This window comes from Equus caballus, chromosome 23 (assembly GCF_041296265.1).
Source record: "Equus caballus isolate H_3958 breed thoroughbred chromosome 23, TB-T2T, whole genome shotgun sequence".
Taxonomy (NCBI): domain Eukaryota; kingdom Metazoa; phylum Chordata; class Mammalia; order Perissodactyla; family Equidae; genus Equus; species Equus caballus.
In genome coordinates this window covers 51,231,893-51,246,977 of record NC_091706.1, presented here as the reverse complement: position 1 = coordinate 51,246,977, position 15,085 = coordinate 51,231,893, and the positions used below count along the sequence as shown (strand labels likewise).

At 37.6% G+C, this 15,085-nt stretch overlaps 1 protein-coding gene across 7 annotated transcripts in view; it reads right to left on the bottom strand.

Annotated features, from left to right (window-relative positions):
• Positions 1-15,085, bottom strand: part of ADAMTSL1 (ADAMTS like 1) — an 859,827-nt gene that overhangs the window by 206,703 nt on the left and 638,039 nt on the right. For 5 of the 7 annotated variants that reach the window (XM_070248241.1, XM_070248242.1, XM_070248243.1 and 2 more), the window contains one exon: positions 14,647-14,785. In XM_070248241.1, the coding sequence (XP_070104342.1) occupies positions 14,647-14,785 (139 nt within the window). Of the gene's footprint in view, positions 1-1,767; positions 1,819-14,646; positions 14,786-15,085 lie in introns of all 7 variants that reach the window. The other 2 variants (XM_070248240.1, XM_023627408.2) reach the window with 1 other exon arrangement.

Genomic DNA, 15,085 nt, shown 5'->3' with positions numbered 1-15,085 from the left:
GGAAATCAAGTTTAACCTAAGACAGGCATTAGTCATACCAGAGAAATATAAACAAGAGAGATCATAGATATAAAGGAAACTTAGGAGTGCCATTACAGGAAAAATATAAACTTGATGTTGCTCCCCCGACACCCAACCTTGCTTTTATCTTGAAATATATTTCCTTCACACAAACAGATACATGTATCTAGAGGATAATTATTTTACAGGTATGGGAATTGAACACAAGTGAAATCTTGGTTCAGTCAAATTAATCTTTTTATATTTTCATTCCATTTTTTTCAAGGAGAAGAATTTACTGTATAAGTTTGGTTCTGGATCAAACTAGCAAAATGATACATCCGTAGCCTTCTAAAGTCATTTATCATCTTTATCAATATAGTCATAGGAAAATGGGAAGGAGCTGACTAATGAGTAACCCTGTAGTGGAAGAACTTTAAAAAAACCCAAACTACTACATATAGCAGCCCTAAATCAAATGCCCCTCTCTACACGCTACCATTAGAATGGTGAAAAGGGAATTCCCTGCCAGTCACTGGAAGTATTTAAGTAGAGGCTGGATGGAAGCTTGCACTGATGTGTATGTATTATATAAATATCTACATATGTGTATATACATGTGTGAATGCATATGCACTAAGTACACACATGCATATTTATATAAATACATATGTTCATATAAGTATCATGTATGGGTATGATTGTTGGCGAAGGAGTGGGAGAAGGAAGCATCAGTTGGGAGCTGGAGTAGATGACCTCAAGGGCCTCTATTTGGATTCCAATTTGAGTATTTGAAGACTTTGGATCAAACTTTGCTTTATTTTACAGTTTAGAATAAAATTATTTTCTGGGTTTTGCTTAGTTTGAGATTGAGCATTACTAAACCATGGATTATTTTCAACCACTGGTGATCTGATTTAAACCCTAAGTCTAAATGGTAGCTGACTCCTTGAAATTCCAATGAGCAACGAGCATAGAGCAAAGGTCCCTCTTAGCACAGTGGTTACTTGGAACCCAACTTGAATTTCTGCTCTCTGGGGAGCTGTGTCCAATGTGGCAGGCAATACATTCGGTAGCTAGCAGAGTTTTCAGCTTCTCCAGTTTTCTTATGAATATATTAATAAAGAGAACAAGCTCTATTAAAAATTCCTCAATCACTTTCATTATTTTTTTCTAGTTTTTAAAAATACTATACTTTAAAAAAGCAACACAGCACATGGAATTTTATGTTTTGGAAAAAAAATGCCCCCCCCCCCCAAATGTTGTGAACAATAAGGATATGAAAAACTGCCTTTTTGTACTTAACTACAATTTCTTGGGAACAAAAAGAGGATACTCAAAGTCCCTCTGCAAAGTAATACCACATCTGGAATTCCCCGTTAGTGGGATTGTCATAATACTTCAGGCAGTGTTTGTTTAACAGTTAGCAACAGTGCTTTAATGACTAGGGTTCTATAGCAGAGGAAACACGGAAACGGACAAAAGGAGTCAAAGAAAGACATAACATAAACCCATACACTGTATCTAATCAGAGTGAATTACTGTGTCCACTCCGATGTAATATGATCCTATCTTAAAATGGTTTTTGAATGACAAGCTTACAGTCTGAGCAAGCCAGTATTATTCAAAAGGAGAGCTGAGGCTGGATTGCAAAATATACTATCTACCATCTTATTTTTACAGAAAAACACAGAATCTATATATATATATAAAAGAAGCAGAAGACTGATTTACTAATTCTAGCATCAGGATGATTGATTTACGTACCGAGGAAGGGGATGGTAGAGGTCATAAGGCATGATCTGCTTGTATCCGTCACTGTTAGGAACAATAATGCCAACCCTCTGAGTAGAAGGTACACACAATAACATAAACACTAAATGATTACATTATACAAATTTTTTTAGACAAATGCAAAACAACATTAATAAATTGTCTCTGAAAAACAACACTAAAACAGTTTAATAGCTTTATGCTAGCTTACGCTTTAGGATGGGGCAAGTTCTTTGAAAGGGCACCGTTTACTATAATTAGTTCTCTGATCCAAGCAGGAAATACCACTGCAAAGGGTGATGGCAAGAAATCTTGGCACCTCATCATTAGCTATGACATAGTAAGCTTGTAAATATCCTTTAATCCCCCCAATTATACATCCTATGAGGTCATTATTATCATCATTATTAATGTTACTTCCAGATGCTCACCAAGCAATTATAGTTACTGTCTCACTTCTGATGAAAGAGAGAGCTATATATGAGTATGTACCTGGGAATTGACCAGCCTACGTAATGTGCATTAGCAAATAGGTTTCTTCTCTTGGCAGGTCTAAGGATTTTAGTAATATCTGGAAAGGAGCCACTTGGTTATTTTTTAAAAAGAAGGGGAACTAGTCAATATAGTAGGCAACTATCAAGAAAAGCAAGTTCCCTACCAAAACAAAGGTAGGGTGGTTAAAATGAGATAATAAATACGACTGGTCTTTTTTGTGGTCTATAAAATGTGATAATGTGTTAACTGCTCTTATGGTGGTTGTGATTGTCACGACTGCATATCTAGTGTCCTGAGAAAGCTGAGAGATTTGGAGATAGAAACTGAAGGAATCATAAGACATGACATGATAGGCTCTGTGGCTAAGGACCCACAGAAATGATATTATATGCTGGGTGGAAGTCCCCAGAGGCCTTTAGGACTCCAGCGAAGTACACTAACCTACCCCACTGATTTTCACTGAAGCTTCCAATTGCCAAGACTTTCTTCTTGCTGGGTCCCCTGGTTAGTGGAAGATGTATAAGTCATGGGTCTTGGATAAGAGGGCTAGTGCAATGGACCCTGCGTCAAGAGTGGGAGACAGAGCTCACTACACAGGTGGCACCCCACTGTAGAGCATCGTAGGACATGAGCAGATGACACTTACTTTGCAACTGACAAGTGATATGAAGCCCCTCTTTTGATGACTGAAGGAACTCATGAATTCTATATGTATCCTTGGATGGATGGATGGATGGGGGTATATTTATATCTCCATATTCAATATAAATGTGTTTATATTTATATTTAAATAAATTAATCCAAACTTTCATTTTGATCCCATCTTCTGATATAGGATGATATAATATGCTCTTTTTACATGGCTAGCCAACCTAAGTTTTTGGGTAGAAAGAGTGAGCTGGGTATACTGTGGATCAGCAAGATAAAAAAACAGCACTGACTGGAGATCATGGTAGATAAGGAGGAAAGAGGGAGTAATAAGGAGGGAATTCCTAAAGAAATTACTGAAAGGTAAAGGGATACATGAAAGAAATCAAATTTGTTTGAAAGACAATGGGAAACAAAATTATGAAGACAGATTTCTATTCCCAGGAGGGACAACCATTGGAGTACTAATTTATTTATTTATCTTACATGAGTAAATTTTATGTAGTTATTTGTATGACTAAATCGTCATGGTATATGTGTAGGTGTGTTACTCTTAAGTAACTATGTTCATGAAATTGGATGCTGCTTTTTGGGTGTGCTCAAAATCCCATGGCTCTAACACACACGAGAATGGAACAGATATTAACTTTAAACTTTCTCTCTGTTTTCCCAAGTTAGAGAAACTTTCTATTCCTTTCTGCTTTTTTCTTTTTTTGTGTGAGGAAGATTGGCCCTGAGCTACCATCTGTTGCCAATCTTCCTTTTTTTGGTTGAGGAAGACTGTCACTGAGATAACATCTGTGCCAATATTCTTCTGTTTTATGTGGGATGCTGCCACACTGTGGCTTGAAGAGTGATGCTAGGTCCCTGCAAGGGATCTGAACCTGCAAAGTCTGGGCTGCTGAAGCAGAGTGCACAAACTTAACCATTATGACACCCTGCCAGTGCCTCCTTTCTGGCTTCTTTTGACATACAAAAAATCGGATGTGAAAGACTAATCCTGCCTTTTGCTAGAACGGTGTGATCTCTTTCCAATAATCTTTATGTGTAGCAATTAGGGAAACTTTCTTTCCAAAAGAATTATATTCTAAAGAATTCCAATCTTCCAAAGTTCTTCTAGTAACTTTGAATATACATCTAATAGTTAATTAAGGAGTAAATCAAATTGACTTTGCAGTTATATTTTAGCTAACTCTAGTGTCTTTGCTCATGGCTACATCAATTTCTAAGTGCAGAAATGCATAGCATTGCCTTCTTTTCTGAAAAAATTTAAAGCTATGATTTGTCATCTTCAATATTAGAATGAACTGTTGCAGATCTCTGCAAACTGATTTATCAGCTGATGACATTTAAAATGGAGGCACTAATATGGAAGGAGATAGGCCAGCAGAGGAGGGAATGGAAGTGGGAGCGTATAGAATTCAGGATGTTGGGCTTTGCTTTGGACTGATTTTGAAATTATATTTTTGTTTGAACAAGGAGCCTTAAACCTGCATTCAGCAAGACTATAGCTATATTTGTCTTTCTATGGCATGGGTCATGGTGAAGACTCATAAAATGACTCCATGGCACCTGTGAAAACAGAAAGATATCAAAACAATGGTGCTCTGTCCTGCCCTGTTAATGTATATTCGTGTGCATGGGCTCTGTTCCCTCTTGAGGTTCATGCCGTTGCCCTGGCCTTTCACCACACTGTCACAGAGGGGCAGGCAATGGTGCCTAAACTTAACTTCCTATTGCTTACATTTAAGACACTTGGTCTTTTTCTTAGGTGAAGTGTACATATTGAAGAATGATGAAAAAGGATGTCATTTACGGACTTTAAGAAGTTCTCACGTTCAGGTCTTGATTTATATGTGTACGTGTATGTACGTGTGTGTATGCATGCACTCAGACAAGCATCTGAGTGTTTAGGGAGAGGTGAAGGAAGCAAAAATGATTTAAAAAAATGACCATGAAAGGAAAATATAAGAAATAGTTGGCTTGGGGGTAGAATCGCTCATTCTCCATTGTCTTGACTATTCTGACTACTCAGGCCCTTCTTACACTGGGGAGTGACCTGACTCCATCTAAAATCCCCAACATGAGGGGTCATGCTGGGAAGAAGAGGAGAGGAGGAGGGGAAGTAGTCATTCTGGACTCATGTGTTGTAAGTAGAAGAAAGACATCACACCTCATGTCCTCAAAGTATGTACTTGCTGAACTGTCCAATGACAGGAGAATGCTTCAGCATTATGATAAGCTCATGTAATGAAATATTATGCAGTACATAAACATAAAGCCTTTTGAACCACTTTTAATGACATGGAAAATGTTCAAATGTAATGTCAACTGAAAAAAATTCAATACACAATAGAATGTACAATATGATCCACAATACTAAGAAAATTCATATGTTCATATATCTATATGATCATTTTCATAAAGTCCATATATGTGTGTACATATTTGTGTATATATATATTAGAAATATATTATAAAAAGACCCAAAACAGTTCCTGGTGTTTGGATTATGGATGTTTTTTGCTTTCTTCTTTTTATGTCTGTTTTCTATAACACACAGTCACAGGAATTAGAAGATTCAAGTAAAGTAAAATTTAAGTCTGAGAAAGTGTTAGATAGAAACATTTGGAATTATGATATAAATGGATAAAATGAGGCCATTATCTCAAATCCCACATGTTGCTTAAAGATTATTGAGTTTTTGTCCTAAAATCATCTCAGAAGCTACTTTAGAACGATATCCTTGACTTTAAAAATCAAGCCATATTCAGGCTCACATTACTCAGTTGTGAATTTACATATTGTGATAAATCTCTCTCTCTAAGAAAAATCCTAATATAACTAACTCCATGGGTGCCGAATTTGCAGGGTTCTGGGTTCTTTTCATAACGGAAATGAACCAGAAGGAGTCCTTTTCATGGCTTTAATTGTCCCTTTCAGTGACTCTCTCACGACCTCTTGCCTCTTCTCCTGGGCTGCAGAGCCTCATTTCTGACTTCCTGACAGCTGCATGTGCTCTAGGTTTGTCAAGCTCAGCGCATCCAGACAATTCATTATCCTCTCCTGCAAAGTGCTTCTTCTCCTGTGATCGTCGTTCCTGTTCAGAGCACTGCCATCCTCCCATCCATCCAGGCTATGTACCGGGGGATATCTTTGCTTCTCCTCCCTGTGTTCCCTACAGGTGCTCAGTTCTTCCAGTTGAGATGTCTGCCAAGTACATATCCTTGAGACATGAAGTTGGGCCCTTCTGCAGCAGTCTCCTAACAGAGCTCTGCCTGCGGGCATTGCCTCCTCCAATCCAGCCTGCTCACTGCTGTCATAGCAACCTATATTTTACTTCCCAACTCAAAAGTCTTAAGTGGCTCCATAATGCCCAATGAAATGTCTTAGCCAAGCACTACCTCTTCTAAGTCTGTCCCTATTTTCCCTCTCAACCTCTAGCCAGGAACCATCTCTTCCTCTCCCAAACACTCATATTACTAACTCCTTTCATCATTTTAAACTATGGACTAACTTCTAACTATGTATAAGTTTTCTTTAGTTTAACACCATGGGACAAACTCGATATTGGTTCTTTACTGTATCTCTTAACACAGTGCCCCGCACAGAGGCAATTAGTAAATATTCATTCAATGAAATCATGCCATTGGTGTGCAGATGCAAAAGCAAGCAGTACAACTACCATCCGGAATTAAAGCAAACAAACAAACAGAAACAAAGTGAAAGAAACTCCCAAACAAACTGCCACTCCCTGTGCACATCTTTAATCCCACTCCTTGCCTTTCACTAGCTCTGCCCTCTGTGAGAGGGGGCAGACTGTTTTGGAGGGTAGTTTGTCAGGTTAGGAAGGCTGCTGGCAGGCAGAGGTGATTGGGTGATTGGCGGGCAGAGAAAGGATCAGCTTAAGGGCAACTGTGCTTCCAGCCTGCTCGGCTCAACTCTGCATCTCTCCCATTGGGTGTCTCCCAGAAGGAGCCATGACAGCTTTTTACAAATCTTCTCTTCTCTTTGTGTCTCATGAGTCTTTCAGGCATCATGCTGCTTTGTAACAGCACGACTCAACTCCCCCTGGGCAGTGTGGGGGCCCAGACTCTAGTTGATTCTTCTTTGCCTTTGCCATGGTATCAAGCATAGAACTTGGCACAGGATAGATACTCAATAAAAAAATGAATGAAATTGAGAGTGGTGGAAGGAGTTCTGGCATAGAAGAGAGTAATTCATCTTCTCTCGACAACTCCAGGGCAATAGAAACTAATCTCTTCCTAAGCAACAGTTTGGAATGTGGCAGGAGAGAAGGAACGAAAAGCTGGAAGAGACACAAGCCTTTGCTTTTTCATGGGTGGCAGAGCATGGAGGATCATGGTGTACTGAGGAGACGGAAGGTCAGTTCTCCCCCTGCCACTCTCTTTCTGTGTGACCTTGAGTGCATTATATTTGGACTTCTGCTTTGGTCTTCTGCAAACTCTAAGTATGGATGAAATCAAGAGTTTTAAGATGAAGTCAGAAGGGGTGCCTGGAAACCCATCTCATGGTGCTCTGTCTTACCCACCCCCTTCCTACTGGCTGTTGAGGGCACAACTCTGAGCTCTGTGGACCACAGATTAAAAACCACTGAACTAGGTGATCATCTCAAAAATCTCTTCTACTCTAACATTTGGCGACTTCTTGAAACACAGTAAGTTTCCCCATTATTTAAAGAGGTAAGTTGGGATCCAGCAAATGAGAAAAATATTCTGTAAATAGGTCACAACTTTTTTAAACCATAGTACCTACGAGACAACATTCATTTATCTTTTGGAACCAGACCGAAGAACTCTGCTTTATCATCCAGGAGTTGAAAACATTTTTAAGGCACATATTCATTTTCTGCTATAAAACCAACTACTGGAGAGTTTTTGATCATTTGGCCCAAAATATTAAAATTTCCTCACATCTATATTTCTGTAGTTAAAGATTCCTGGTACTAAGGCATGCAATTTCTGAACTGCTTTTAAATAAGTGGGACTAATATTTCCTTGGGCTGTATCTCTTCCTGTACTAGCCCAAGTGATTTGGTCATTGTTTGGTTTGAGTAAACATCAGTGTTTATGCTTATATGAAAGAGGCTTGATTAACCTAGGCACGTGGTCAGTTCAAAGACCCAGGGCCCCAAACTTTACACTGATACTATTGGCAGTTCTGTGATGGCTGTGGGGGTCTATGTTGGGTTTAAGCCAGATCTCACGGGTTGCTGAAGGCATCATGAAGACCAAGGGTACCTGTGGGATATGATGGCATGAATGCTGCACCGGGGATCAGTTATCTGAGTTTACGTAGCATAGGAGACACTCTGGAACTGCACGCTCTTCGTTCCATGACCCAGCTTTCTTTTGTCCACCCTAACTTGGGGTAGGTCACTTAACATCTTTGGGCCTCAGTTTTTTAATCTGTAAATACAAATGATCGTCTCTAACCTCCTAAGGACTGTAAAGCTGAATTGAGATAATGGATGTGAAAGCACTTTATCAACTTCACATAGAAGTAACATTGGGCCAGTCATTTGACAGTTTTGGCTCTCAATTTAATGATGATAGCTAACTTCTGTCGAGTGCGTGGCACCTTGCTAAGAGCTTTATGTGCATTATCTCATTTAATTCTCATAACTATTCTCTGGCAGGAATATTATACTTATTTTACAGATGGCAAAACTCAGGCCTAGAGAAGTTAAGTAAAGCACTTCCTTAGCTCATAATGTCAAACGGAGAGATTGAGGTTATTAATGAGGATAAGGATAACATCTGTTTTATTAACTTGCAAGTTAGTCAGGAGAATTTCATAAATAACTAGACTTTTATAAAGTTTAAAATGTAACATAAAAAGTGACCATTATTATTAGTAATGAGCTGGCTGGGTAGAAGAACTGAATTGCCCTAATAACTGAGTTATACAGCTGATTGTCTGATGATGTCTAGTATGTCTATCAACCAGAGAAGGGTATGACCATGCATCCTAAAAAGCACCAGAACTCTGCTTTATTTATCTCACTATGAATAATGCATGAAAGTAGAAGTGAGATTTTAAGGTAGTCTTTCTTAGTGCTTACTCATTAGCTACTCAAAGCAGTATATTCAAATGAGGTTAATCAAAAGGAAGGAAGTTACTTTTCTAAATCATTTACCTATTGTAATAAAACAACAAGACCTCTGTGACTAGGAAAACATTTCATTATACTTTAATTGCTAACTAGGTCAATCATTTTCTAGTTCTTACACTGAGTTCTCCTTTTTTGAAGATGGACATGGCATAAATCTCATGTGAATTAAATGGCAGTGTCTCACAGCTGGTTAAGTGGGGATTATTAGACAACTGGACACTGAGACTTCAGGAGTTGCTAATTATCTTAATTTTTCATGATGATTCTAATTTTAAAAATTCGATAAATGTGATTTACTTTCATGAAGGTATTTCCTAGGAATTGGTGTCTCTTGTTGTTAAAATAGAGAACTACCTTTTTAGACCCACGTAGAATTCTAGAGTTCCACCTTCTCCTTTCATGGAGGAGAAAGCTGATTTCTGGAGAGATTTAGAGTCTCTCCGAGGTAACATCAACATTATCATAACCATAATCTTAGTCATAATAGCTGCAGCAACTAATATTTATTGAGTGCTTATCAAGTGTCAGGCACTCTACTAAGCTCTTTAAATGTATTACGCCATTTATGCCTCATGACAACCCTATGAGGTAACTACTGTTATTATCCTCACTTCACGGATGAAAAAACTAGACTTAGTGAGAACAAGTAATTTTCCAAAGGCTACTCAACTACTAAGTGGCAGAGCCAGGATCCCAAGACAAGCTGTTATACCCCAAAGCTCCCCTTCTAACCATCAGGCTGTATGGCCATTGTACAAACTGGTCATCAAGTTAGTGTGACCAGGTTTTTACATTCCCACTACATGCCCTGCCTCTCATGGTGCAGATTATTTCTTTAAACTTGCATTAGGATTCAATTTTGAGATTTTGCTCACAATTTGGTCCATGGCCAGGGATGACTTACGCAATTTGCTGTCAAATGAAATGGAGCTGGACAAAAATGTCCATTTGAATTCACCAAGAACTGCCGCTTGGGGCATACAGGTTTGGGCATTTGCTTAGGACTGTTGCTCTGAATTCCTTCAGGGAAGGGGGAATCTGGATGCAGTTTCAGCTTGAAACAGATTTGTTTGCTAATGATTGTGACCATGATAGTGTGATGAGTGAGAGCTTTTTTCACTTGTCCAACCCTTGCCAACTTAAGCCCCCTTCATTACTGCCTTGGAGGAAAAACCAGAAGTCTGTGCCAAAAATGTCTGAAAAGGTGGTTCTCTGATCTTCTCTCAAACAGTGTCTTGCACAATTTCCCCCAGACAGCCTTAACAGTCTTACCAGCCTCATAGACTGAGATATGCAAGGCCAAATGTAGCATATTTTACATTTAAAGCCACTCTGAAAACATGAAGTGCTTATTAACTGAACTAAAGCTATGCCTTTTTAGTTGTTGCTGAACCATAGGCATACTTTGCCATCATCTGTCACATGATGGCAAAGAGATACAAATCATTACACAAACCAGCAGGCACTGCATTAAAAAAAAATTGTTCCCCTGGTGTAAGACAGAAGCTATGATTATACCATGGCAGGCATAAGAGAGGATTTCTCATTTGATTAGATTCCAAGTGTCTTAGCTCCATGGGAAAGAGTTCCTGCTATAGTGTTAAATGGATGAAGCAGAAAACAAATTAAACATGCAACAGATCTGTGACACAGAGGCTCCCAGAGGAGAGGCATGCCTCTGGACTTCTGGGAGTGCCCACGTTGGGCCTGCCACCAGAAAATATACAACATTGTGTATAGAACATACGATGGGATTGGTGATATGATAGCTCTTGAGTCACCAGTGAGAAACATTCTTAATTTTAGCTGAAAGTCATTGCATTTTTAACCTCACTTTCTCTTCCCTTCCATTAAGCATTAAGTTTTGGTTTCCTTTTTGAGACCACTTTTGGCTAGGAAACAAAGTATTTTATCACTTCATAAAAATGACTGCATAAATTGACACCAGCAGAGAGCAACAAAGCTCTCTTGGGATAGAACTGCTGGCAGCCAGGTAGGCTCAATGGTTGGTCTTGTAGTGTAAGGGACACAAATTCTTGTCTCAGTAAAATGTTCCTACATATCATAGACATTCAAGCTTGCTTTAGAATAGTGGAAACCAAGAACGCTAAGTCAATGAATTCCAAGTGTCTAAACTATGATTTCATCTATGTTATGAGTTACAGACAAGGCTGAAAAGAAATATAGCAAAAGCATTAACAGTGGTTATTTGTGGGCACTGGAGATTATTGGTGAGTTTTATTGTTATAGACTTTTAACTCATCAACATTTCTAAGTTAGCATTAAGAATCAGAAAAAAAGCCACAAAAACATAAAACAAAAATCATTTTGAAAAGAATAGGCTAGAGGTCAACAATCTCTTTAGCTCCAAGTACTACTAGATGAGCCAACCCACAACCATGGAAGCCAATGGATGCTGTTGGTGAGTGAAGTGAGTAAGTGATATCATTTATTAGCTCAAATGCATAAGTTTACTTATTATAAAGCAAATTAGCGAGAACAGTGAGACTATCTTGGTAAATAGGAAAATTAGATATCAAGGATTATGGCTAATGGTTGTCATATCCAGTTTATTTCTGGCTTATTTTGGTTTTAGATGTGTCTTAATGAGAAAATTCTCTTATCAAAGAGAAGTAGTTGCTAATGATAACAGTTTTTACAGCTCATCTGTAATCTTAGGATACTTATTTTTCCAAAATTGCAGACATAATCGAAGAACTTAACGATGAGGGCAAAAAAGTGCCTACTTTGGTAGCACACTATATTTACAATTGTTACAACAATTTTTACAACTTAGCTTTGCTCAAATAAACAAAATTAGCTTAACATGTTTGAATATACATTTTTGAGTTGTTTAAAGATACTTCAAAATATATCAAATGAAATTTAATGAAGAACTCTGTGGAACAACAGGTTCTATAAGCACAGTTTGAAAACCACTAATTTAGTGCAAAAAATAGCTCTCTCATACCCATTTTGTGGGTGACTAAAATGAGGCTCAGAAGGGTAAAGTAACAAACCCAGGTTACAGACTTAATTATATTTAGCTCCTTTTTGCTGTCCATGGTACTTTCCAGTCTTTACAGCAAATAAACTTGGCTATCTAAATGGGATTTTGCTTTCAAATAACATATAATAGGCCAAAATCCTACAAGTGTAATATAAGCAAAGTGAACAGACATCTCAATGGCTACATAAAATAAATTTCTTTGGAAGTTTAAAAACACGTGACTTTATCTGTACTAAGCACATCTATGTTTTCCCTTTTGAAGGATTCTAATTTTGGACACAAAGCCATTGGTTTAATGCCATCGTATCACTTTTGATTTAGACAGTTAAAGCTGTAGCTGGAAAATACTTCCTTGAGGGTTTGGTTTTGCTGTCTGATGAGAGGGTAGATCTATTTTACAGAGTCTCTTTATCTTCTCTCAGACCATCACTTCTTATTTTCTCTTGGAATTCAGGAAGGTTGCTTTGATCCCAGGTATGCAAATGAGTTCAATGAATTTCATAGCAATCCTAAAGTTTCTTAACCTCAGAGTAGCATAGCCACATTTCCTAAAGCAGTTTCCTCTCAAATCTCTCCTACTGCTAAGTCTTAATTTTTACAGCTTTGTTTAATTACCTCTGCAATAAAAAAGCAGCTTCCTGACATTTGCCTCTAACTTATTTTCTCTCTTTCCTTTTCTCACTTTTCTTTTTTTATTAATAGCCACCTGTCCCAACATTTGTACATGTGCTGTATTAGATGTTTTAAAATAACATAAGATGCAAAAAAAGCATACATTTCACAGGCAAAGTTCTTTTGATATAGAATGGCCTTTTGCTTTTCCATAAGAAATAGGCCACAATTATTACTCCAACAGAGAAGATAGGTAAGAATCAGAAGTTGTACAAAACTGGATAACTTTTTTCTGGTTATAAACATTTTCTTAAAATTGTTAACAAAATGGTTGTATTTCACCCCTGTCTTCCATGGCCATCTCCTCACTGAAGTTTTTTCCCAGTGGGGAAAAGTTTTATGCAGTGTGGGAGTGAATCCCTCATTTCTTCTAGAAATGCACACACAGATTTTCATGAAAGTGTGCATAATACTTTCATAGTCTCTCCATGACTGAGTCGATCTGTTTGAATTGGGATAACTAATAACTATGTTTTCACACACTGGTCTTCCTGATATAGATATGAATAAAGATATATAATAAGCAGAATAATTTTAAAATAGAGTTCAATTGTATTAGTTATAATTTTTTTGGCTAAAAATACTTCAAACCCTTTATATTTCCAAAATAAAGACGTCCAAGCAAAATTTTAACACCTCATTCAGTTTTTATACCATATTCAATTTTTAATAACTTTCTGGTGTAATATGAAGCTAAATTAAACTTCACTCTAAATTACATAATTTTAAAATATCTATTTTTTCTCTTTCTTTAACGAAAAACTCTTATTCTGAGTTCCCTTTTATGAGCTAGGTATATGAAATAGACAATTTCACATCACAAGTCGAATTTAGAATTCATGAATGTGAGGCAGGAAGAGTACAAGAAAATAAACTCCAAAAAGTTCACAGCAGAAAACAAAAACTAAAACTGCATTGTCTCCAATCAAAGCTACGCGTTGTTCATGTAGCATTTTAACTGTTCAAAGTTTTGTTTTATGTATAGATAATTAGTAAACTATGATTTTAAAAATAACATTCAGGTGTTTCTCAGAAGTCCAAGGAGGCTGGAAAGGATTCTTTATCTTTTGGTCTTCATGATTAGTTTTGTAGGAGAAGAGTTTTCTTACATCTTGTCTCATATGTTGAGGATGAGTAAGCTAAGTTAATAAAGAGATTTGCCAGGAAGTGTTGCAACGACAAAGACAAATGTTACGCCCATGAAAAGATTCTTGACTTGCATTTCTACGACTGCTTATCATCTGAGATATTCCATTTGTCAGTCTGATTCTTGATCCTACAAATAATTCAGGGCCAATTATGGTTTCCAAAAAGCAAACAATGATATGTGAAAGTGTCAAGTGTCTCTTTAGACCTCTTAATTAGAAAGACCTTTAAAAAAAATGTGACTATTGGAAATAAGTCCTGCTTTCTCTTTAACAAAGCCTCAGTTTGTTCAAATGTAGAACTGTGCTAAGACTGGTTTTGATCCCAGGTAATCAGTGTGGCCCACCACAAGCTAAAATGGGTCAGCTGTGACCCTTAACTATGGTTTGCACTGATCATGTCACTGGTCAGGTGGCAGAGTTAAAATAGAAAGAATCCTGAGAACATTGTTCCATTACATTTGTTAAGGTCCATTGGCTTGGACCTTGTTAAAGAGAGAAATAAGTAACCAGAATGAAAAGAAATCAGAAAAGAAAAAAACTCTGAAGAGAGCTTCACCTGCACCTTTACAAATGGAAAAGCCATGGACCCTGAGATGGCATCAGATAGCAATAAGGACGAGGGGCGTGGGTACTAATAACACTTGATTAGGAATGGACATTGGACAGCAACACTTATTTATTTTTAATCAAAAGATTTTAATTTAACTAGCTTATTTGGAACTCGATTTATGTTTATGATAAATAAACTAGTAAATTTGACTGACCTGGCTGGACAAGGATCCAAGTTGCACTCCTGAAGTTTGGGTTTAGGTTTGATGTTCTCTGGGTAATAGTGGCAGTATTGGTCAGCAACCACGCGGTTGCTCCGAAGATCATAACACTCAGCCGATGTCAGCTGGTAACCTGCAGTATCAAACCATGCAGGCAAGTTTAAATGCACATGTCAGTGCAACAGGTTTACTTATGCTTTTTGGCCACCTCACACTAACGGAAATTGTGCCCCTAGGCTCAAGTCGTTTCCCGGACAAAAGACAGATAAATAGAAGGCTCATTAATTTTTGTAGGCCTCAAATACTCAAATTTTAGGAATTAAATTATACCATAAGGCTTGAACTACATAAAGGCACAGCTAGATTATAAGATTCCGTCATAAGAACTCTTCATACTAATTTGTTTTGTATAATCTAAAAGTCCAACAGAGAA